At 38.1% G+C, this 25,101-nt stretch overlaps 1 protein-coding gene and 1 long non-coding RNA gene across 19 annotated transcripts in view; one reads left to right on the top strand and one right to left on the bottom strand.

Annotated features, from left to right (window-relative positions):
* Positions 1-25,101, bottom strand: part of NCKAP5 (NCK associated protein 5) — a 440,247-nt gene that overhangs the window by 92,177 nt on the left and 322,969 nt on the right. For all 18 annotated transcript variants that reach the window (XM_035332339.1, XM_035332337.1, XM_035332336.1 and 15 more), the window contains one exon: positions 4,908-4,976. In XM_035332339.1, the coding sequence (XP_035188230.1) occupies positions 4,908-4,976 (69 nt within the window). The remainder of the gene's footprint in view (positions 1-4,907; positions 4,977-25,101) is intronic.
* Positions 397-1,974, top strand: LOC118170244. The gene is made up of 2 exons (XR_004752590.1): positions 397-626; positions 1,605-1,974. It is a non-coding gene; the product is annotated as an uncharacterized LOC118170244 (long non-coding RNA).

Consider the following 25,101-nt stretch of genomic DNA (forward strand, 5'->3'; position numbering starts at 1 on the left):
TTTTTGCATAACATTACCTTTTTTTGTGGCTTTATACTCCATTTTCCATCTACAACCACCATGAAAACTAGTATTTTCATTATTTAATAGCATTTTCATCAGGTTATACTAGAAAGAATATCTAAAATGCCAGTCATTACTTCTGTGCTAGCCTTTATAAACAAACATCTATCAATTTTAGTGTGACATGACGGATATTTCCTTAACTTCTGTCATCCCTTCTTTAAACTAGATTAAAACTTCACAGGTTTATATGCAGCTGTTGTGTATCAGCATGGATTGACTTGCATTCACTAGAGCTGATTTTTACCAGCTGAGGAGTCCTGAATGTTTTCATGAAGTTTAATTGCTTCTTGATTCAGTATTGACAAAATGGTACATCCATCATGACAAGCAGAAACCATAAAGAGCCACAGAAAATTAAAGTACCTCCTATCATCAAAATGTGGTTGCAAGGCATTCACACCACACGGTATAATTGACTTGAATGACATTACACGCCATTGATTAGCGGAACTATATATTCAATGGGGAATTGTTGAAGTTATTTATGTTATACACTCTTTCTAATTTATATTTACCAGCAGGCATGGGGGGAAGAAGGAGGAATGGGAAGAAGGGCCAAGGTAAGATATTCTGTTGATGTCTAACTTGTGAGTTACATTTTCAACATAATGTAAGAGTTGAAGCTAATTCATTTCTGCAAAAGATTCAGTTCTGTTGGATCTAAAAGTTACCTTTGATTCGTACTCTCGCAAAATTGCCTAGTATCAGTCTTTTCCTCCAAGTTGGTCCCTAACTTAAGGCAGCCTGTGGAACAATGGTCCCATAGAATTGCTCTATACACGATTTAACAGAAGACACAGACTAATAATAGAACAGTAATCAGCAACAGAAGTAAATATGTTTCTTTTTTGAAAAACCATGTGCCTTGCCCTATGGGCTTTCAGAATCTACATCCAACAGCGTTCCTTCTGGCATATTCTTCCAATGTCTGTTTGCTCTACCTGAAAATTCAACAAACCATGCCTAATACATTATTTCTTTACTTTCTGACATGGAGTTACTTTACCAAGAAGAACTGAAAGGTTCTTTGAAGTGTGCACAAGTCTCTTGCAACAGAAATGACTACAGAATTACACCTATACCTTTATATATTGAGTGTAAATGGCATGATCTTCCAAGTGGGGAAAAAAAAACAGAATTTGCCAATGCATATGGGACAAATTTTCTAACTCTGAGTGTATGAAGTTAGGTATCTAGATGGAAGTACTTGCCAGTGATCCATAGCTCCCTTAGATCTCAGTGGAAAGATATGGAGCTAGTTTCTTAACAAAATTAGGCTATTTCATTCTAGTACCTAGCAACTTGGCAAAATGCGTTGCTATTATTATTCAAAGATTTTTAGGTCTGTATGCTTGGTGGGAACAGTGGTGGGAAGCCTCCAGTGAAATGTTCTGCAGCAACTACAGTTAATTTAGCAGTCTGTAAGCGGAATCATGTCCAAACTTTTGCATTTCAAATGAGGTTGGCATTCTAGTCCTACAACAGGGTTAGTGTCCAGATGGAAATAAACTGCTAAGCAAGATCATTTTTACTTAGAGGTATCAAGAGACACCATGGATATGAACAACGTAAGCCAGCACTACAAAGCGGAGAGTCACAACTACCAGAAGCTGAGACCACTGAAGGCAGAGGGACTGGTACCTGAGATGTAGAATATGTGAAATTCCCACTGATATGAGACAGAACTGTGCCTCAATCCCTGCAAGCAAGAGACTGTAAAATGACTTGACCTGTGAGTCATGAAGTTAACAGGGCAAACACAAGGCACAGAACAGACGTGGCTGGTTCCTCAGTCTGCTGTTATGCAGCATATGACGCTGCCAGCCTTCACACTGCCTGCCTTTCCTTTTGGCTTAATAGCCAAGACTTTTTGGTGAGGCTTCTTTTTGTGGACTGCAATAAAAGAGATAAAAGATCAAGCTTCACTTTTTCCTTACATGATTATGTTTACATATACATGTTATAAAGTGGTCTTAATAGAAAAGTTATAAAAGAATGAATCAGAGAAAAGAGACCCTAGTGTAACATCTCTTATACCTTTTACAAGTACTCAGACTTTACATGGCTGCCTTTAATGTATTTTTTCATACACACAAAGACATTTCAACTGTACTAAAATGAAAGGTGTTATATTTTATTCAAACTTCAGAATGAGTTTTTACGATGACTTTGTATTTTTTATTAGCTAAATGGATATGTATTCAATAATGTTACAGTTTAATTCTTAAAACATCAGCAAACATATTATCTAAGCTAAGTTACACAATTTCCTGCTTATAAATATAGTGAAGCTTGACAGAAACCTCAGCTGGCACTGTAAAGCGAATAAACATGACATTACCACTTGCCAATAAACTGAGAGCTGATTTCTAGGATAGTAAACTAGGATTAGGCATGCTAACCTCAAACACTGAAGGTACAGGAAGACAATCCTGTTTTTAGCTTTACAGTTTTCAGAGATGGAAAGATATGTATATGTGGTATTTCTGAAATTAAATGGGCTCTTTTAAGTATTAAGTACTGGAATGATAACATTTTTTTCCAGATGTTGTTCTAAAGTTGTTTATATATACATTCAAAAATGAACAATTGCTTTCAAAATCAGTGAGTATTTATTGCAATTCATGAAACACTCATTTTTTTCCCACAAAAATATTCATGCAATGCATTTTATTTTCTTGAGATCTCCAGTAAGAATCCTTTTTTGGAAAGGACTTTTTCACATGCAACACATCCTCAGAAGACTCTAGATGGAAGTAAAGGTTCTCACATTGACTGGGTTATTCACTAATCACTTCTATATCTAATCTCTGTATCAGTACTGTAATGAAGCAGAATTTCCTGGGGAGCTCCCCCAAGGGGATGTGCTCAGGTGGGTGCTAACTCAGGAATCCTGCAGAACTTATTAAAAAAAAGATTTTGCTGCCTAAGCCAACGGTAACAACTTCTTCACCTCTGTGCTGAGAAAGGAGTAGGTCCAAGTCTGTGCCAGCTAAAACAATGCTGGCTGCATCGTCCCTGCCAAAGCACCATGGGAGCTCAAAGGGGAAGGAGGAGAAAAAAAGTGATGCCAAACAATGGGAAAGGACAAGAAAGGGCATTGCACACATACAAAAAGATAAGCAAACAAAACAAACAAAAAGTAGGGAAGCACAAAACCACAGGTGACAAGAAGCATCCTCTCCTGAAAAAGTTGGCACGGTAGGAGAAGATGGATACAGCTGTGATAACATCGAAGAACTGTAAAAAAACAGCCTAACGTTGAAAATAATAAAGTTCAGAGCATAGTTTGACATAATTATTCATTCTTCGAACTGCAACAGCATGTAGAAAATACAGCCTTGGATCAGAAATCCATCATGTTACTGCAAACGCAGAATAAATACATATCATCTGTCCTTGTAGTGTGCCTGCAGTGTTTTTTTCTGGGAAGGACAGTTATGTTGCTTTACACATCTCCAAAATGTAGACAGATTTTTTCCAAGACAATCTAAAAAATAATTTTAAGCTCTGAAATTTAAACTAAACTAAATAACTGGTAATTTCATCCCCATCACCAAGAGTGCACTGAATAGAGTGACTCAGGCCAATGCAGACCAAGGCTCTGCAGCTGGCCCGCAGCCACAGAACAGACAGCACGCAGCCTGGTGGGAAAGTGGATCTGCAAATATGCTACACTGGTGAAAGTGTGGATTTGCTGATGAAAGGCAACCTAAATTGGAACTTTGTGCTACCACAGCTATATTGATCATGACAGTAAAACTTCAGCAAATGCTGATCGAAAGTTTAAAAAGCTGGTATGAATGCACAGATTGTTAGCTGCTCTGTGTGCGTTAGACACTCGTGCACTCTCTTTTCAAAGGTAGAGCTAAGAAGCCAGAGCAGGTTTTATATTGTTTTTTGTTGTTGTTGTTGTTGTTGCATGTCAGCTAATTACTTACACTACTATGCATTCCCACTGCAGATCGAGTAAATGATTTCCACTAAGTAATGTTTTAAGCTACTGAAAGTCTTGAACTTAAGTTCTTGCACGTCCTGAAGAACATTATTTCAGGAAAATGAGAGGAATGAGTAAACAGCAGTAAACATCTCATCAGACAGAGAAAGCTGTAAGCTATAGGAGACACTGCCCAAAATCTCGTATGTCCTAAGGCAGACATTTCTGGAATGGTAAGCATTGATGGAGTGCTCAGGCAGTAACTGATGGGTGAATTACATAGTTGTAACTGGGAGGTCTGATCAGAAGATGAGCCAGGCAGTAGAAGTCAGCCAACAGAGAGAAAAACAAACAAACAAACAAACAACAACAACAACAACAACAACAAAAAACATAAAGACCCAGGTATGTAATCGTGAGGGGGAGGGGGAGCTTGGAGACAATTCCTATCACATAGGAAATCTGGGGGATTTCTGATAGAAGTCATTGCCACCTGTGTTCCACACTACAGAAAAGCAAGAGCACACAAAACCAAACAGGTGAATGTTAATTTTCTGCTCTTACAATAATTTACTGGGAGTAGGCATCCCTGCAAAAGGACATCTGTCTGACAATTTAATTCCAGAATAACAACATCTTTGGTGGCAAAGACAGTACACCAGTCAAGTTCCAAATATTGGTCACAGAGATACCAACTTTTTGGTGAAGAGGTACAATCACAACAACAGTTTACAGCAGAGGTCATGGAGTATTTATGACTGAGAGACACATTCTTGGAATTACTTAGACTGAGGTAGTACTAGAAAACTGCAGAACCATGTCAACCTTATATGAGAGAGAGAAATTCATTTCTAATCATTTAATTACTGTACCAGGTAAGAACACCCCTTTTTAGCTACCTTACCTCATCAAGACATCTTTCATACTGTTCTCTCTGATTTTCATTTTCCAGAGCCAGTGCTGAATTCTCTGCCTAAAATAAAATACAATAAACAAAAAAATATGTATATTAGTCAAAGGGTATCTTGAATTACAGGGCAATTCATAAAATGTCTTAAGGTGCTTACTTTGTGTACTTCTTCAAGATCCAAAATAAAAAGCACCATACAATTTCTTTGAGTAAAAACAGTTTATGAAATTATTCACACCATGCATTACAATTTAGAACAATACACCAGCAGACATTCGAAGTATATCTACAGTCTCATCTTGCCAGGTGCAACAGAGTCTGCGATGAAACATTATAAAAGATCTTGGCATATCTTTTTTTCTCCATTTTTTACTCTTAGAGTGAACTTGCTGTCTGAGAAAGCCACTTGGAAGCGAACAGAAGAAGCTACTATCAAAAGGTAATGATAGGCAATCTTATGTAAACATTTACTCGTGGCAGCTTTTCATAAGCCAGGTTTCTGCACCGAGTGACTCCAGATGCACTGACATGTAATAGATAATTGGTAAATTACACCCTTTACAGAAACCAGAGAAATTTATTAATCTTTACCTTAAAAACAGCTACCACCACTTCAAGAATACCAGTGGTATTTTACTACCTCTAAACGCAATCTTAAAGTCAGATTTTTTTTCTCTAGTGCATGTCAGTTTAAATATGATAAAGTTTCCTGTACAGTAGTGCCTTTTTTCTATCTTTAATTTCCATTACTCTCATATTTTTGCATAGTGCAAATTTCAAAATGGCAGAACCTGGTACGTAAATTAAAGGAAATCGATGCATTTTTCTATATATTATGACTTGGACTTTAGGAATACTGTCAGTGTTAGAAAAGGAAAATCTCTTAAGTGTGATGTATACAGCTGCATCAGAACAAGTTTCAACTAGTTTTCTTTTAAAGACTGAGAAACTAAAACAATATATAAAAAGCTATGAGTTAAAGCAGGCTCCAGAAAGCTCTTTGCCTCCCATGTATAACTTCTCATCACGTAACCATAACACCACAACCACTGCATTCAGATAATTACAACTATTATACAATTTACATTACTCGCTTCACTTTAACTGTTCTGTCAATCTGTAAAAGTTTCACAAGTGCTGTTTCAAAAGAGTCACGGTTATATAATACAACACTCATAAATATGGTTAATGTGTAATTTTAGAGGAAAAATTAATGCAATGCACTGTATGGAAAGAGCCTACGGAAAGATGCGCAGTTATCACTTCTGTGTTAAGAAAGGTCAATGATTCAGCAAAATGAAAATCCCAAAGTCCAATACATTGATTTAGGAACAATAATTTAAAACTCAGATAAATCCTAAAAATAGTATTAGGAAGGAAAAGTAAACACACATAATTATCCAACATATTGAGTAATGAATAAAAGGGAGGTAAGAAAGAAAGGCATATAGAGTTTACTTATTTAAGAGTGTAAGTAAACAGCTGTATGGAATTAGCACTTTATCTTGTGGGTACAGTCCAAGCTAGCAAAGGTGGTAAAATGTTCAGCATATTTTCACAGTGCTCCCTCCCAATGTATTCAACATATGGCTATAAAAAGCCTATGGGTGATCCTGCAGGGAGCAAGGTAAGATGAGGGAACAAAAAATAGAGATGCAGAAGTAGCAAGGTAGAAGCAGAAGCCGCAAAAGCAAGAGCAGCAGCAAGAAATCAGGAGCTGGAGGGTAAATAGTCCTCCTCCATGCTGAAGACGCTATCATATACAGTTATCAGGTTGCTTTTACAGATGCATTCCAGCAGATTGATTGATAAAATAAAGAGACGATTGCTACATAAAACGGTATTTCTATGAGTTAAAGATCTTCAGATGTTTTCTCTATGACTATCACCTTAAAATGTCATCCGAGATAAATTCTTACTGTTTTGAAGCTCTCATTAAAGGATTAGTCTGCACGGCCGTTTAACTCACTCATGTGGTGTATCTATGGGTTTTAATTTTTTGAATTTTCATTTTCCGTAACGTGAAAATACACGGTGTGATTTTATCCTAGAATAGTTTGAGCAGATTGCTTCCATATAGAGATGTCTAAAAGACCTACTACATGCAGTTGTACTATACAAAACACCCAGAGAAGTCCCCATTATTTCTTAGTCCTGTTTTTCCTTTGAACGCTGTGAGGTTTTAAAATGGAAGCTAAGCCTTCCTGGCTGTTAGCTGAATCTCTGATTTCAGTGAGCTATCCCTTTACAAACAGGCTACCAAAATTATGAAATCTGAACTTGACAGCATTATAAATAAATGGTACATTTTTCCTCTTATCAAGCCATAGTGGAAACATCTGTATAATAAAACCCTTTTCACACCAGTGGCTCTGAAAGTGCAGAGAAAGGATGTAATGCAGCCAATGTTAGCTTGACTTCTGTGCTTCTTGATTGCCAAGCAAATCATGCCCATTTATTTGGCGTTTTTGTAATGAGGACTGGACTAGAAGGGAACACTTGACCGACTTTGCTTAAGATTCTGCGCCGGTTCCCACAACATGGGAAAACCAGGACTTGATACACTAAATCACTCTATTCAGGAACTGAATGCTTGATAATAATCCACAATCCCCCAAAAGTATTCATTTAGAAAATCTGTAATAGCACTTGTGGTCTCAAAACCCTGCCTCCTAATCCAAGCCTTCATTTATTTAAGAGAAACCGCTGGGCTTTGTTGTTGCCGTATGTCTGCTCTGTCTCGCTCAGAGGGACCTGCCCACCTCCGGTACTGCTCATTCTGGGCATCTTCTGCCTGTTAAGCAAAGTAGGGCTCATTGGAGGAAATCACTATTACATTTTATTTTCATTTTTATTTTCAGGCCGTGCTTTCACAAGGCTAAGCCGCCCTAAGAAGCCCCCACTTCCCTCAGCATGACGGCTACTGCACACTGTCAGGCACCCAGAGGCAGTGGCAGAGAAGTCCTGACCCCTCTCCTGTCACGTCTCCCACACACAGATAGCCTAGCAGGGCAGCAAAATCGAGACTGCTGAGAAGAATACCCTCTGAGATACCACCTGATTTCTACCATGATTTCTAGTTTTAGGTATAGCTATCATCTAGGTATTTATATGTATTTTGTTACAGATGGAAATAAAACATCTCTGCCCTTCGGCCTCGCAGGCATTAAAAGGGATGCAGCCTAGCAAACTGCTGCAGGCACATGACATTCAGCCCCTGCCACTAGCGCCCATGGGCAAGCTTGTGTTTTCCTGGGGGTCAGCTCCCAAAGCACGGTATCATTCCTACAGCCAGAAGTAACCATGGCAGAACTTACCACTAAATGAAACATTGCACGTGGTTTTTGGATCGTCCTAGATTCAAGGATCCTACAGATGTCAGAACAGAGGGACTTCCTAGTTCCGATTTGGAAAAAAATATTGCCCACAAAAGTCTCTCCGAACACTGGAAAATTTAAATATTTCAGTCAAGACTTGGGTAATGCTAAACAGCCGTCAACTGCCTTAATTAGAGACAGCTTTGTTCTGAATGGTGAGAGTGAGTTTATGGAAAATCAATTTGAAATTGAAAACTTCTAATTACTTTGCATAAACCAGAAGTAACACTGCTAAAATACAGTCATTACAGAAGACTTTGTCAACTCTAATTTTAATCCTCTTCTTGGGGTGGAAAACATAGCCATAATAACAATGATTATCTTCAGGTCGACTAAGAGTTTTCTTTCTCCTTCACAGATGCTGAAGAAAACTACTTTCTCCTACAGGGCAGCTGCTCACTGTTTCATCTGAGGCCGGTACCAGTCAGACTACAGGACTGATACTCTGAGGTCCAGTTCTGTTCGTGCTGAAGTCAATATGAATATGACATTCATTTCCGATGAACAAAAATGCAAGTCCAATGGAAAAAAATAAACTATATTTGTTTTCACATCACACAATGTTTTTTTCCTCTGGGATAACAGGAAGCTCCTTGGTTCACAATGATTTGTTGCTCTTGATGCTATAGAAGAAACAAGGGGACAGAAAGCAGCCTTGGCATTTTTCACATTACTAAAAACGTGTTAGTACACTGGAACAGTAAAGGCAGGCCAATTAATTACAATTAAAAAATAATAATAATTGTGAAATGGTAATGATCATTAGGATATCCTTAACACTGACACACGAGGAGCATCCATTCAAGCACTGTAATCACCTAACCTTCAAATTCTTGTGAAAATCATCATCATCTGAAGTCTAAAATGCATTTCAAATATAACCTCAACATGGTCATACTCACTTTTTTGTTAAAAAAAAAAAAAACACACAACACCAAAATCCCCCTAACACTCCCAAAAAAGAGAGAAGTGCTATCTCCCCAGAAGCATTTATTACCAGTAGGCTCTGAGACAAAAAGTGCTCTGCTGTCTTCTATTTTTTTCTGAGTTTTTATATCCTCAAGATATCCTCACCCACGCTGATAGAGCCTGGCACCTTTCAGCTAAATAGTATCAGACTATAAATAGCTGAAATCAATATGCTCATCATAAATATACTCTTACATCGATACACACATTTAGGATGATTTCTTCATTCTCTCCTCTTCCCTCTTAACTGTCTTAGAGAGGATTATTAGAACAGGTTAAGGACTGCCTACTAGCTACACTTTGTTCAGCACTTCCCCATGTTTGGTAGAAGTGGCAGATATTCTCGCGTCTGAGAACGCCATGAGACATCCATGTCCCCTCCAGATTTGCCTCTCTAAGTGGCACTTGAGAGGACATCTTTCACTTAACATCTTGCAAAAGCCCTTTCTGTGTGCTTCTTGAAAGAGGAGTGAAATGCTTAAATCATGTTTGAAATGAGATTTGGATTTCAGTCCCTAAAGTGGTTTTCAAAAAGTTTAATCTTAACCTTTGTGTGCCTTGATTTATTAAGTCAGGAGAACAGGAACAACATTTTGTTATTAGCTAGCCTATTTCAATGCGGTAAGAATGAGGATGCTGGGTACACTGGGGTCTTTAAGTGCAGAATTACTTCATGTACCTATTAGGGAATCTTCAACAGGCAGTCCTCTACACCTTTAGCACCACGCTGAAAAGAATTAAAACACCGAAGTTTCTACTAGGAGACATGAATAAAAGAGAAGCACATAAAAACAGTTTTCCTTATTCAACCATTGTAGAGTCCAAACAACATAAAAGAATGGGTGGAAGAAGGGAGAAGAAAGGGAAGGATAGAAAGCATTTACTGTGCACTGAGGGAAAAGCAGATGAAGGTCTAAAGGTTGTGTGTCAAGTTAGCAGCTCAACATGCTTTGAAGGTATCATCAATAAAGGTCAAGAGGAACAAAGTTATGACAGTGAACTTTAAAATCCCTGACAGAATGCTACAACAGTGGTTACCATGTGCACTTCTTTGCTATTCATACTAAACCATTAGTGCATTTATAGAAAGGTTTATCGATTTACACAGACACTCATTTGTCATGCCCCGCGCAGTATATTAATAGCTGTCCAAGCACTTCAGAAGTGCTCAGCAATTTTTTCATGCTTTCAGCCTCTGATTTTGTATACTTCTGTGGCCACAGCTGCATACAGCACACTATTAGAGAGGTCACAGCCTGTTGCTGGTAAAAGTAAGTAACAACATTGTTGTAATCTTCCCCTAGGTCCTTATGGCATTTTTTTTTTTGCTAAGCTGCCACCCTAGGAAGAGTTTACCACTTGAACCACCTCCGTATCTTTGGTTGCAGGAAACTTGGTATTATTCTGCCCACCTTACATTTGTCCTTTGAGATCTAACCCAGTAATCACACTTCCTTTTCAATTACACAAGTTGTCAGACAAAAGTTTAACAGCAGAGTTAGGCTGGCTAGAAGTAGATAAAATGGCATCTTTGCTTTAAAATCAACGTAACGATAGAAACAACAGCCTACATTTATTTCTAGCAGTACAGAAGCATCTCCACTGGCCACTTGCCAGTGTTTTTTATGTTGCTACAGACGCCTCCTTGCTAGGAGTAAGCTGGGAACTGCTCCCCACAACCTGTGAGCATTGGGCTGCTCCCTCCTCCTGCCCCGCAGCAGGACAACACCGCAGAGCCCCGGATCCTCCCTGCTGAGCTGTCCCCAGCCCCAGGGCAGTGACCGAGCCTGGGGAACACCACGTGCTGATGGAGTAACGGGGCGCTGGGCAGGTTAGTACGTAACTGAACGTTACCAGGTGCTTTTTCAACCGTTCCAGTCTCAGCTATTTCTTCCACCTCATGGAGATGGCGGGAAAAAAGCAAAAAAGACAAATTATTGATACGACAGCCAAGCTTCTCAGTCTTGCTTGGGAACACACAGGCCCTAAGCCTTGTCAACTGCAGCATTTTTGGATTTCTTTTCAGCATGATAAAACAGCCTTTCCTCTTCAACCGCACTTGAACATATTTTATCTGAAATATTCAGCCAACGCTCAGCTCAATTCGAATAAAACACAGGATGAAAGCAACACGTGCAATTTTAAATTTCAAAACACAGAACCATAAAAGAGTTAACCATAATTCTGTCTGTAAGAAGGCCACAATAAAGCTCTCCGGGAGGGATCATTCTTGAAATTAAAAACTTTAGTATTGTTTTTTAGTTCTTTACTGACGCAAAAATCCCATGAGATTAGAAGCAGCCACCACCAGTTCCCACAAGCAACCTATCTCACAGCCGTGCTAAATTATAGCTGTGCTGCCAGCAAAGTGGGGTTGTAGCCTCGCAGAGAGCAGCATAACCTTCTTGTTTTAATGTATGCTAGAAATCAGAAGATTATTCAACATCAAAAGGCTAAACCACTTAAGACTATGTAAAAATTTGGCTTTAAATGTTTTTAAGAAAAAGCAGCCCAAGGTCTCTGCAGCTGCATATGGTGTTCTACAAATTATTGATGAGCTGATTCGTGTATTTAAACAGGAATTTACACTGGAGATTATATTAGCTTTAAAAATCATACAGATTTCATGCTGCTAGAGATCAGAAAGCAGAACTTGCCCGTTTTATGCACAGATCTCGAGCAGATGGCAGGGAGAGTTTGAGAGTCCCCAGCCCTGGGTCCTGGACAGGGCTCATAGGCAGGGAGCTCCTTTCCTGCCCACCGAGTGTCTCCCACTTCCCATGGGAAGACAAAACTGGTTCTCAGCTTAAATGGCAAAGCCTCCTTTTTGAAACGGGACAGCAATAATCTAGTCCTTCAAATCTACTTATGCTGGAGGAATGCACAAACTTCAGCAGATGAAGCAAACAAACCCAAATGAAGTGATGCCTACACATCTGATGAGACTGCCTCCTAAAACGTGCTAAAAATGAACCTCATATTCCTAGGAATTCCTCTGTGATTTTTTTCCCCTCTGTTGTTATTTCCAGAAGTTGTGGCTGGAAATTTTTAACTGGTTCAAACACGGTAATATTTGTCTTTTATTTATTTATTTATTTTATTTTGGTTGACTCTAATGTGTTTAAGAATGACAAGCCTTTAAAACCTTCAACATTTTCCCTCCTGACACCACAGAAATGTCTGGAGTTGACATTTTAAAAAGAAGGTTAGGAATGGATCTAGCAAAACAGACTGCCCAGGCTTATCTTCCAGCAAATAAATATCTAGGCTACCAACAGATCTATCAATAATGTCTTTGTCTGTTTCCTTGCATACAAATTGTAGCAAATGGCAAATTCTAGCATTATTTACAGAGACTGTAATAGACTTACAATATGCCCACTGGCAAGGCACTGTCAATATAGGCCTTTGAACAAATAGGTTAAAATTGTGAAGGATGACATTTTTTTTCCCAAAATTATTCCAAATGATCACCAATAAAACATTTTTGAGGACAAGAAATAAAATAGATAGAAATAAGCAAAGACAGGCAGCATAAAGCTGTATGTATTTTCTGAAGTAAAGATACACGTATAGAGCTGATAGTACGTGTACTGTGCACACACTTGAAGCACAGAGGTACGAGCACGGAGACCCAGAAGCCCCAGCAGAACTCCTGCTTTTCACCACTCACCCTCTGCACAAAGTGCTGAGCTGTGTGCCTTGGTGTGACACCATGCTCTGCACAGGGACCGTGGCACTCGGCTCGCCTGTAAACCACAGGCAAGACACCTCTCACTCACACCAGGCAGCCCCAAGAAGCTCTGTGATACGGAAACGTTGACTTGGGCAGCAGGAAGGAGGAATGCTGGAAGTCATTCACCCATCCCAAAACTGCTGCTGTGCCAACAGTGCTGGGCATCTCCCTAGAAGCATGCACCTGAGCACGATGCTACAGGCCACAACGCCATCACACAATTCTGTAAGACTGAAATGTTATGCAAGGAACAGTGTATGCATGTCACAAAATTTGTTCATTTTCTGGTTTTCCGATATTTACATTTGGTGATCCTTCCCCTTGCAAACTGTGAACCTTTTTTGAGGCAGCTGCTCAATCTCCTTCATTTTCCTCTTGTTTTAAGTGATTTGTTCCCCTTTGAAACCGGCTGTCCCTGAAGAACTCAGAGGACCTCACTCAGCAGACTTACAGTGCTTCCCCATGTAATATTAAGAGGCCGTTACTTCCTCTATCAAAGAACTAAAAATAAAATCCCTGGTCTACAAAAAAAAGTAAGCAGTCCTGAAATTGGAACTGAAATTAAGACTCTTACAACTAATGCAGGTAGACAAAAGCAAGCAGTGTCAACCTGATTCAACTTAAAGGACATTTTGTGTTTAACTTTAATTTGTATTTAACATATACATAAAGACCTTTGTATTTTAAGCTCTTACATGGATTAATCCTATCACATTTGTTCAGCTGCATTTGTTTCAATTTTATTATAATTATTTTTTGGTAAAAAGACCAAGCTCTTCAGGGGAAATTCTAACTGAAATTAATAAAGAGTAGTGGAAAACCTTTGACTATGTATGCACCCAACACAGAAGCTTGATGAAAAAAAAACTTTCATTGAAACCATCTGCAAGTAAAATATTGATTTTCATTTGAAAGGAAACCTTTTGCAGAAGATTTAGATCAAAATTAAAAATTACACTGATATACCTATATAGATACACAAATATTTGTACAGTACAACTATTTGCAGGGCTTCGGGTCCTTCTGAAGTGATATACATGGCAACTATTTTTTTTTTTTTTAAAAAAAGTCACTTGACAAAATAGAAGTTTTTTTATAAAAATAAAAAATAAAAATCAGATCTTGAGCAAAACTCGTATACTTTCAGGACAGTTTTTCAAGCAATGAGCAAGGTAACTTTAGAATCATAAAACTTTGAACAACTTATCCTTCAAACCTTTGCAATCTTGACCATGAGGTTACTGACGCAGTCACAGCTTTCTGTTTTCTACGACTCCATTATCTACACCTTCCTGAGTAGCACACTCAACACCAAGGTTAATCTAATGTAGAGTATGAAAAGAATGCAGCATTTCAGATTTATGTACTAAAATTAATCTTCGGACAACTTTGTTTAAACAGAACCCATTTCTTATTTTTCCCCATTTGTCTAGCTGAGATTTTCATAGCAAATAGAGGTAATAATACTATCAATTCATGGCCTTGGGAAACAAGTATGGAAAAGAAACCCAAGAGATGAACAGTTTGTCTTTAGAAGAAAGACAGTATCTAAGTACAGGAATAAACCACAAAGGCCTTAAGCTTGTTTTCTTCAAAAGGTGAAATTCATAAATTTCGCTATTCTTTTTAGCAATTTTATTGCAGCTTCTCAAAGTTTGGCAGGTCACATTAAAATATTCAGTTCAGGAATATAATCCAATTTTAGAATCTAGTTTAAAAATAATGATGATGTATTTTTCCTTTAAAAACTACAATTAAAATCATAGTCAATGGAATGAAATAGAAAACCTTAAAATAAGGTAGAAGAAAGCCAAGGAATTTAAATATCTCTATATAGGAATATTTTTTTTAGATTTCTAGAAATTCTATCTATCAAGAGCAGCTTTTCTCTTTTCAAATGGCTTTTATCTATTTTTTCTAATGTCACTGGAACGAACATGGGATATAATTTCATAGGTTAACGCAAGCAATGGCCCTCAAGCAGTAATCCCAGGGTGCTCCTTGCACCCAAATGGAAAGAGTATTAATAAATGATAGTAAACTGCAAATTTGGATCTAAAGTTGGCACTGTCTCCAGGGAACACCAACACATTCCACGCTCCCTGTTCCCCAGGAAACTAAGGAACTGAGCGTGTTTGGGGCTGATAATAGAAAGAGAACATGCAAAACTTTAAAGCGTTCCTGCCTTTTTTCCCCATGTACCTTTTAACGTACAGTCAACAATACTATTCACTGTCTCCCATGAACTGGGTATTTCAGTTCTCACTGAAAGGTGAAACAACAGATGTTTTGCCCTGTCTCGGTAAATGAGGATGGTGAATTTTTATCAAGAAATCATTTTTTATCCCAATTATTTATTCAAAGCTTTTGCATGTAGTTAAAACAAAAATAATCCTATGTAATACAGTAATTGAAACTGACAGCCTGGCAGACACAGATCCCCTGGGCTGAAATGTCACACCCATTGCCTGTGTGATGTGAAACTCGTATTAGTTCCCTGGCATCCAATGATTCTTTAAGTGGGAAAACCTGATTTTTCTTCTCCGAGTAAACGTGTGGTTTCTGACGCAATGGCAGAAAATACACAAGTGGTTTTCCTTTATAAAAATAGCCCATGAGATTATTTTGATTTGATCTGTGAGAAAAAAGAATGATTTTTCTTTGCCACACTGTGCAATAAATGTAAAGTATTACACAATATTATAATTGATATTGTCAGAAAATTTCTTTTAAACATAATAAAATATAAAATATGTTATTTTCCTCCTTCTATGATGAATCATTTTATTCTACTCCTTTAAAGACTCAGAGTTAAAAGGTTTCCACCACAATAAGCTATTAATGTCAACCATTTCACAAGGCATAACGTAAATTTATAACAAGTTTCCCCATTCTTAACTACACAGGAGCATTGAGTTATTTCTGAAGGCAATGTTTCCTGCAATTTCACTTTCTTCATCCAAGTCACCCGTAAGTCAACAGCCCCGGGTACTTAAAAATGAACTTCTTTTTGATGGTTTCAGTTATGTCTCTCCCTTCCAGGTAACGAGTCGAGAAGCCAAGCAAAGCAGCACAAGGTAGTGGTTTGCTGTGCTACGAATAGCATCAGACGCCATATAATGCGCAGGAAGTGTTTGGTAGCCAATAGCTAACTTCTCATAACTGAATCACACAATTACTGTTTAATTTCTTGCTGAAATAAAACTCAATTTGTAATCAGTTTCATCTCCTGAAAACTTTATATATATATATTTAAGAGACAGAGCAAGTACCAAACAATGCCCCTCCCTCCACACAGCAACACGTGGTGGGCTGACTTCTGCATGGACAGTTGTTAAATGATTAATTTTATTTTTAATCTTTGAGAACAGAATAATGAATTTTCAAAGTGATTGCATTTTGCTTGACAGATAAACAGCTCAGGCCTCAAATTCTGTCTATTTAAAGTTTCAACATTTTGGAGTTCCGTCTGTTCTTTCTGCCCTGCAGACTACATTCATGTTAAAGAAGACAGATGTAGAGGAATGAGAATCCCTTCGAAGCTGTCTGATGTGACACTACCTGACTTCTCTAATTTCTACCTGAATTTCTCACAGGGAATTTCTCCCATTGGGCTGGTTGATGTGCATCGGGTGCACCTACCTCAGCTTTTTGGCTTGGATAAGCAGTGAGCATCCTTCTCAAGTATTTTTCTGATAAAAATCAGAAACTGACCAGGCTACACCATGGTGTGGCTTTGGGGCCAACAGATGGAGTTTCTTTCAGACAGAACTGGAGGAGGAACTCCAACACCTCCTGGGCTTGGCTAGAGCCAGGCCAAAGGACTGCACCTCCCTGCACCGAAGGGAAAGGCAGGCCTGTTGGGAAGGCTTTTTCCTACATGAAACAGAGATGTGCCAGAGGCATTTTTTTACTTGGATAATTTTACAACTTGGTATTTCATGAAAATATAAAATATGAAACTGTACAGAAACATAAACATTAAAGTTAGCTACACAGAAAACAAACAAAAAACTTTAATTATATATTATGAAGTGCTACAGTGAAATACTAAACACTTTCCTACTATTTATTCAATCTTGTTTATCAGTATATAATTTTTTTCTCAGAGCTTATCCTTTGCACTTTCATTTACTGGTACACTATACCCCTAAGAGCTCCAAGAAAAGCTTTGTACTACACACTATGGGAGCATGTAGCAAATTGCCAAAATTCTCATAAAAAAAAAACAAGCTTTGGATAAGAATAACAGTTTCATATGGATTTTTTAAGACAGTTAACACTCAGTTATTTCTTAAACATTGTGTGTATTACAGAAAGTGCATTCATTAACATATTGTATTGAGTCATTTGCTATTTAAAAAATAAGAATAGAACATATATTAGTCAAATTTGATGGGATTCAGAGGTGTTCCAGCAAGAAACTCAGGCATAAAAAGTGCGGCAGCAGCAGCAGCCCAACAGCCTGGCTCGGATCTACAAACTGAGCCAAAGTGGCATCACACGTAAGCAAGCACAACTCCAGTACAGGCGCTGGAACTGCACCCACCTGCACACGTCCCAGTTTGACACAAGACAGCCAAATACACTAACACTAGTATCAAACATGAGGATATGTTGCTGTTATCTTACTCCAAGCTGCTGTTCAAGAGCAGTATATGTGATTAATTGATTGGCCTAAAGGGAAAATGTGGAAAAAAGAACAAAAATAAATCAATGTGTGAAATACTATGCAATGTAATATATACCTAGGATCGATCATATTACTGCTCTGTCAGTACAGGCTGCAGTTGGGAAATATCCCTCCCTGGCAGAGGTCACCAGCAGGGCAAATCAGTTGCTTAAAAACATAAGAAGTTCTCATCTCTTATTTCTATTCCATTTCTCTGTGAAAAAATAGATTTTTCTCCTAATATTAGCAAGTCCTTTGTTACAATGAACTGAGAATGCCTAGTTTTACCAATCTGATTCAGTAAAATTTTGAATTTGGGGCACTGTGAAGGACAAATTTTATAAAAAGAGTACAAAATATAACAGCACTGGTATGTAAAATATATATATATATATGTGTGTGTGTGTGTATATATATACCGCCCCACAAAGAGGAACCAAGAGGAAGACACAAGCTCTTTCCTTAGCTTTGAGGATAAGTCAACACTCACCAAGGAGCTCTGCAGAGATCCCCCAAAGCTAGCTCAGGTTACTAACGTCCTGTTCTAGCAGGGCTAAGGCCCTGGCTTTCCAGAGGAGTTAATTAGTCCCAACGAAAATGATGCTTCTGTTACCTGAAGTATCTTGCTTGGCAGTGTGGAATGCACGACAGCCTCCACAGCCTAACAAACCTTGGATCCACTTCTTCGGCTGATCTGAAACTGTTGTTACGATAACTTTACAGAGGACATTGGCTAGCAAAATAACCACTTTTTAGATTTTAGTCTTAGATTTGTTAGTGAATGATTTACTGAAAAGGTGGATGAAAAACCTTGGTCTTACTTGCTTCCTCTTTTTTCTTTTTCTAAATAACTTGAATATTAAGGCCACAGTCATTAAAATCAGAAAGATTATTCTGGAAGAACATGTCATTTGATTGTTCGAAGACAATAAGAAAACCTGAAAGCTTATAAATGGGAAGGGTAAGTACTAAAGGAACTTTCTCCTCTTCTAAATAATATCCAAGTCTTGGCTGGCCTTGCATGCATCTATACTAAGCAGAACAGAAATAGGAAAGTCCATGAATTGCAAAGATGAATGGGCTCTGTCACCACATGTAATGGAAGGCTAGTAGTTATCTCCGCTATTCCCGTGGGAAGGGAAGAAACTCTGCCCTCTAGATGGCATTATGCACCTGCATATCCCAGACGCGTGCAGAGCCCTGCCAGGCAATTTAATCATTCCTCCACCTGCAGAGGAAACGTGGGCACATATGTCAAGAAGATCAGATGGCAGTTCTTGGTCTCAATGGAAAGGTGACAGCTGCACGTTGCTAAAAGGCAGAGCAGAGGCTACCCAGGGCAAAGACCCTGTCTGAGCTGTTTGACGTGGGAAGCAGAGGAAAGGTGCTCATCCTGAGAAGCAGCAGAATGGACGCTCTCCCCGACACCGTATGGGGAAAGGGAACTTAGAGCAGGCAGTGATGGGCAGTATGTGAAAACAAATAATTCAGAAACACTTGCAGAAAAAAAAAAAAGAAAAAAAAAAGAAAAAAAAAAAGAAAAAAGAAAAAAAAAGAGTAAGATTGTCCTTACCGAAAAAAAAAAAAAAAACCTATACTTGGCATTTAATAGTATTGTATATTTGAATCAGACAAATGTATACTAAAGCATGGATACATACATGCAGGCATGCAAGTTAGTGGATGTAAGGTTACATCATATCCACGTATAGCAGTTTTGATGAAAAACTCAAATATTTGGTTAGTGGTTACCAAGCATCTATGGAACCATCAAGAAAAATCACAGTCCTGCATAATGGACCAAAGTGAGACTATTCCACATTTGATTTATCTATTCTTTTTAGATACTTATTACTAATCTTAAGATCTGGGGCTTGTAGACAAGATAGATTAAGTAGATTTAAAAATAATTGAGTATTTTTTGCTGTAAATTTTTGAAGTGGCTGTGTAATAAAACCAGTGAATATTGAATTCCACAACCATGTTAACTGTATAGATTTCACATGTGTAATTAAACATACAGCCAACACAGGAGCCCAAATCCACATCATGACAAGCACTTACATGATGCCAGTCAGCATGGCTCTGGTAATTCTAGTAATTTGAGTATAACTATACCTGTCCAGAGTCTCAGCTGTAATCTCTAATTTTGTGTTCCTGCAAGATGGAATCACTGTCAAACTACTAAAAGTGCATCACCATGTGGACCTCATTATTGTTTCATTTTCCAAGGCCAGTGAAAAGAAATGAGAAGAGAGTAATTATTTTCGCTATGTAAGAGTTGTAAGGGATTCAATTCAGCAGTTGAGGTAAATTAATTGGGATTTCCTGCACAGCCAGTAGAGAACGCCCACAGAATACAGGGATTTTCTTGATAATGCTACTTTGACATGAACTGCAGCTATTTATTTAGTTTATGAACTATACAACTCCCATTACTGTCAGCCAAATTGCATGCATGAGTATTCAAATTAAAGATATATGGCATGATTCTAAAATCTGTTACGCAGAATCTTTCCTCTGAAATAAGTGCCACTGTGAGGGATGAGAGGGCTCACAAAGGGGCTTTCATGGAGCCTGGCCCAGAGTGAACACCTGATAGAGACTGTTTTAAAAAACTTCTGAGTCTCACTCTCTGCAATGATAGATGTGTTGGGATAAACACAGTCACCTAGATCTATAACATACTATTGGAAAATCTCATTTCACTCAGCGAGGAGAGTGAATTTTCAATTGTATCACATGCCTGATTGCTATAAAAGGTAAGTCACATTATCTACTGATTACGTGCAAGAAGGCACTATACATGGAGAGAAGGGCACTGAAAAACTACCATTATTTATATTATAAAAGTCAGACCTAGATATCAGATTCCTTCAGTGCAACGTAGCAAGGACTCTTTGCAGAACATGGTTAACATTTATTTCAATAGAGAAAATTTGACAGGTTTAATAAAACCAAGATGACTTTCCTTCACTTCTGTAACTTACCTTTTCTCCACTACCTAGACCTATTTCTCAGACCTTCTGGCACCAAATCATTATTCTTATTGCTATATTCAGTATTTTGAACTTCTTATGGAGTGGTTGTTACATCAGCCAAGTAAGTACCACAGAAAAAAAAAAAAACTATAAGAAAAAAGCCATTGTAAAAAAATGGAGTATCATAGAAAAATCTGCCCTTACAATAAATACAAGCAATGACAATTAGCTGTGCTAAAGCAAACATCAAAACACTTATCTCTTTTCTCCTTATTTTTTTGTAAAAATTCTTGAGATCAATATAACATCTTGAGTATCCTAAAGTATTCCCGTAATTTTCCAGTGTGTACACGCCGTCATTTGGGCAGAAAATGAACAGTACAAGTAAACTAAATAATTTTCTAAACCTTATCCAGACCCAAATATGAATGTAAATTAAAAATTGTACAGAAGAGATGTTTCTTCCACATGGAAGATGTTTGGTTTACTGTCATTGAAAATGACATCTTTTGTCAATCTACCCTGAGAAGGTACAAATCAGGAATAATGTAAGTTATTTACTCTGCCTTTCTACCTCTTTCAGGTGGAGGTGCTTTGTACCTCACTCAGATAGACTGATGTGTGTGATAAGAGCACATCTGAAATATCTGACTCTAGTTTAGAAAGCTACTAACCTTTACTAAAACCTAAATTCATTCCATGAGCAGGCTAATGAAGAAAAATTCTGATATGCACCAAAATTCCTGGCGATGGTGTATGACACAGAATTAAATGCAGTTTTAAAACCTCATAGAACAGGAATGCCTATCAGCACATATTCTGTGGATCAAGGAATTAGCACATTTTGAAATATTACTGCTACACGGGAATCTCGTAGCAGAAAGCAGAGAATCAATCTGAAAGCTTTTACCTTTTCACCACATGCCAAAAATTCAGAAGCCCTGCATGTTTTAACCAAACCCAAAACATTTCACTTCTGAACCACTGCTGTGTTGCTTTGTGGGAGATGCAATTGAATACTCCTTTTTTTTTTTTTTTTTCCCTATTTTTTTCTAGACTTAGTTAGAAAAGAAAACAATACCATCTGTCATTTGGACTAAAATTCCCAAGAGGCACCATGGTTGATTTTAGAAACTAAGTACTTTAAGCTCTCATTGAACTGGATAGTCAGAAAAAATCAGATATGCACGACCTCCCCCACCAGTCATGGATGCAATGACTTACTGTGCAGACTTATTTATATGAAGGCTCTGTCCTAGCTCAGGAGATGGAGCTGTTTTGGTGGAACAGAGGATCAGCAGTCCCTCTCTAATGATATCATCAAATGGTTACAGCAACAAGAAAGAGAGCAAATCTCAACAGCTCTTCCAGTGGGCTATTTTCAACATCCCTGTGTAAATTTATATCCACAGTAGACCTTGATTTTTGCATGCCAGAAAAGAAATTGCCATGAACTTTGTCTGGCTTAGATAAAAAAATTGTAAAGGGAGTGAGAAAATAAGAAAGTCCATTTAGATCCTCAGTATTTTAGACATCTGTGAGAACTATATTCTCTTTTCTTAAATACTCATCACCTCCTAACTGAATTCAATTAGTCTGCCCAGAAGAGGTTTCTCTTAGTATTCACCTTCTGTATGAAGATATAATTTCTATTAACATCCGAACTGATAAGGTGCATTGACAATGAAAGCAATTCAGGGTGTGCGCCATCTATGGAGAACGCAGTTTCATGCATTGATCTGCAGCATATAGGATGGGATGGAGAAACCACAGTGGAAGACCTGATGGGCAGGAAGGCCTGTGTTGGCAAAAGGGAAGGTACAAGCATGTGGCAAAGATGTGCATTTGAAGACTGCAGCAGGAAAGGGTAAGGACAGATGGCAAAGAGGAACACATCCTAGAGCACAAAGGCAATGAGACACAGGTAGAAGCCATGAGATTTGTTTCTCAAAGACTAGGAACAACTGAGCCACTGAAGATCTACAATAAAAGAGTTCAAGCATCAACAGATTATAGCATACGTTCCACATGATAGTACTTGTTTTTCATTTAAAAATTTATTCATTTCTTAGGAAGCCAAAGCAGTTTGACATTACTGTTACCAGCACAGAGCTGGAATAAACTGGATTGTATTTGAAACCAGCGATGTGAGTCAGTGCTGATTCATTATCAGCCTTTGTGTAACTTTGGAAATAAAACTTTTCCAGCCTCATCTTCTGATCCATGGCTATTAAAAAAAAAAAAAAAAAAAAAGAGAGAGAAAGACTTCTTAGGCACAGTTCAGGAAACAAATTATAAAAGTCTCCTACAAGGAGAGATTTAAAAGGAAGGAAGATTTAAAAGTAAAATAATCCAATAATTAGGATTAAGTAGATAGGCTTTTGGTGATCAGCATATTGAATCTATTTATGTGGATTGTCAATGCAGTTTAAACTGAATCAGTTTAAATGCACTTAGATATTGCATGTTTCTTTTCATATAAAAGAATACAATTATTAATTTTCTTAACAATTTACATTGTAGCACATGGCAAATGAGAAAAAAACAGGAAAACCATGTAAACGCAAAACAAAAACCACAAAGTCCCAAATATAAAGCTCTCTTCTCAACACACCCAAAGGAATTAAGTCACCTTCTCATATCTCTTTTATCTCACAATTTGTAAAAATCATGTCTCTCTTCTTCTACAGGGTAATAAAAGCACAATATGGGAAATACTTGACATACTTTCTCATTTGTTTAATGGTGATGATACAAGGGAAATTACCCCTCTAATATATTTGAACATTTAGCTTATTATCCTGAGTGAGTTTTATCCCAAAAGCTCAATTTCTTAAAACAAAACACATCTTTATATGATGAACAGGAAAAGGACAAGAGGGCAAAATTCCATAATTAAAATCAGAGTATTTCCTTGACTCTTCCCAAGCAGATATTGGTTCTACGGCAGCTTAGTTTGCCGAAACTTTCATTGAGTCTCACTCACCTGCAAGCAATGAGATTTTCACACATGAATTAGGCTTTTCATTTGATAACTTCAACTTTACAATTTAATGCTACACCAGTGGCTTGCAATTTGGTGCCAAGTGGCAAGGTTGTGAGCAGCCTTCAGTCATTAGTTTTTGAGGCCAACAGAATTTGTTCCCATTGCAGAAGGTCTGGAAGGGAAGTGAGGGCACTCAGCAAACCAGGGCAACCACTTCCTTCTTGGCAGTACTTGTTTTAATTGTAATGTATATGCTGTGTGTTTAGCAAGGTGTTAGTCATGCCCCATCATAGGCTAAAGAGGGCAAATAATCTCTTCTGGACAGGGAAACTGCCCCCACATAACTAAAACTTAACGAATTCCCCCTTCAGAAATGCAGCTATGGAGCCAGTCCTGTGCCTACTTTCACAGGAGAACCAGCAAAGAATGTTAGAACGAGTAGGGAGAATTCAGATTCTCTCTCTCTCTCTCTTTTTTTTTTTTTTTCTCTTTCCCTGTAGAATGGATCTAGGATCTATAGTTTAGATGTTCCTTCTATGTGGTAATGGCTGGATAGACACATCCAGACTTGAAACCTTAATTCTGCCTCTTCCGTTGTCCATTTTCCTCTTTGTTTCTTGTGTAAAACGTTACCCTACCAGACTAATCCTGGGTATTATGGCCTGAGTTGTTTCCAGTTCCATGTCTTTAAGTAAAAGAGTACGTACAGACAGAAGAAGCTAGACAAAACCAACCTGCTTCCCAAGGTATTTGACTGCAAGCCCCATTCTACCACTTCGCCCGCCTCCAGATGTAGTACCAAGGTTGAAATAAAATAGTCTGCAAAGGATGCAGGAAATCTGGAGCTGAGACAGGAACTGAGTCCAGTCTGCTTGAGTTTTCATCCCATCTCGACTCACAATCACCTTTCTTTTTGAAGAATTGAGGGGACATGCACTGTGTGAAAGGACATGCTATCAAGAACAAAAATTTTTACTGGGAAAGGAGCATCCCTCATATGAGGAAAGGCTGAAGGAGCTGGGCCTGTTCAGCCTGGATAAGAGAAGGCTCGGGGGGATTGATCTGATCAATGTGAATAAGTATCTGGAGGGAGGGTGTCAAGAGGATGGGGCCAGACTCTTCTCAGTGGTGCCCGGTGACAGGACAAGAGACAATGGGCTCAAACTGCAACACAGCAGTTCTGTCTGAACATAAGCAAAAGCTTTACTGTGGGGATGACTGAGCCCTCACGTTGATTTGCGATAATAAAACCAAAAGCAATTACTCAGAAAAGAAAGTTGCTTTGAAAAGAAAGTTGCAGTACTGCAATGGCAAAGAAGGAAGTCTGGAAGAGCTCAAACATTTCATACAGTTAGACATAGTTAATTCATGCTGAATTATCGTCACCGCATAAATGTCTGTGCAAATGACAGACTTTAATAAGCCTTCAAAGCTGACACACTATTTATCACTGATTAAATTTTTTAA

Source organism: Oxyura jamaicensis, chromosome 7 (genome assembly GCF_011077185.1).
Source record: "Oxyura jamaicensis isolate SHBP4307 breed ruddy duck chromosome 7, BPBGC_Ojam_1.0, whole genome shotgun sequence".
NCBI lineage: Eukaryota > Metazoa > Chordata > Aves > Anseriformes > Anatidae > Oxyura > Oxyura jamaicensis.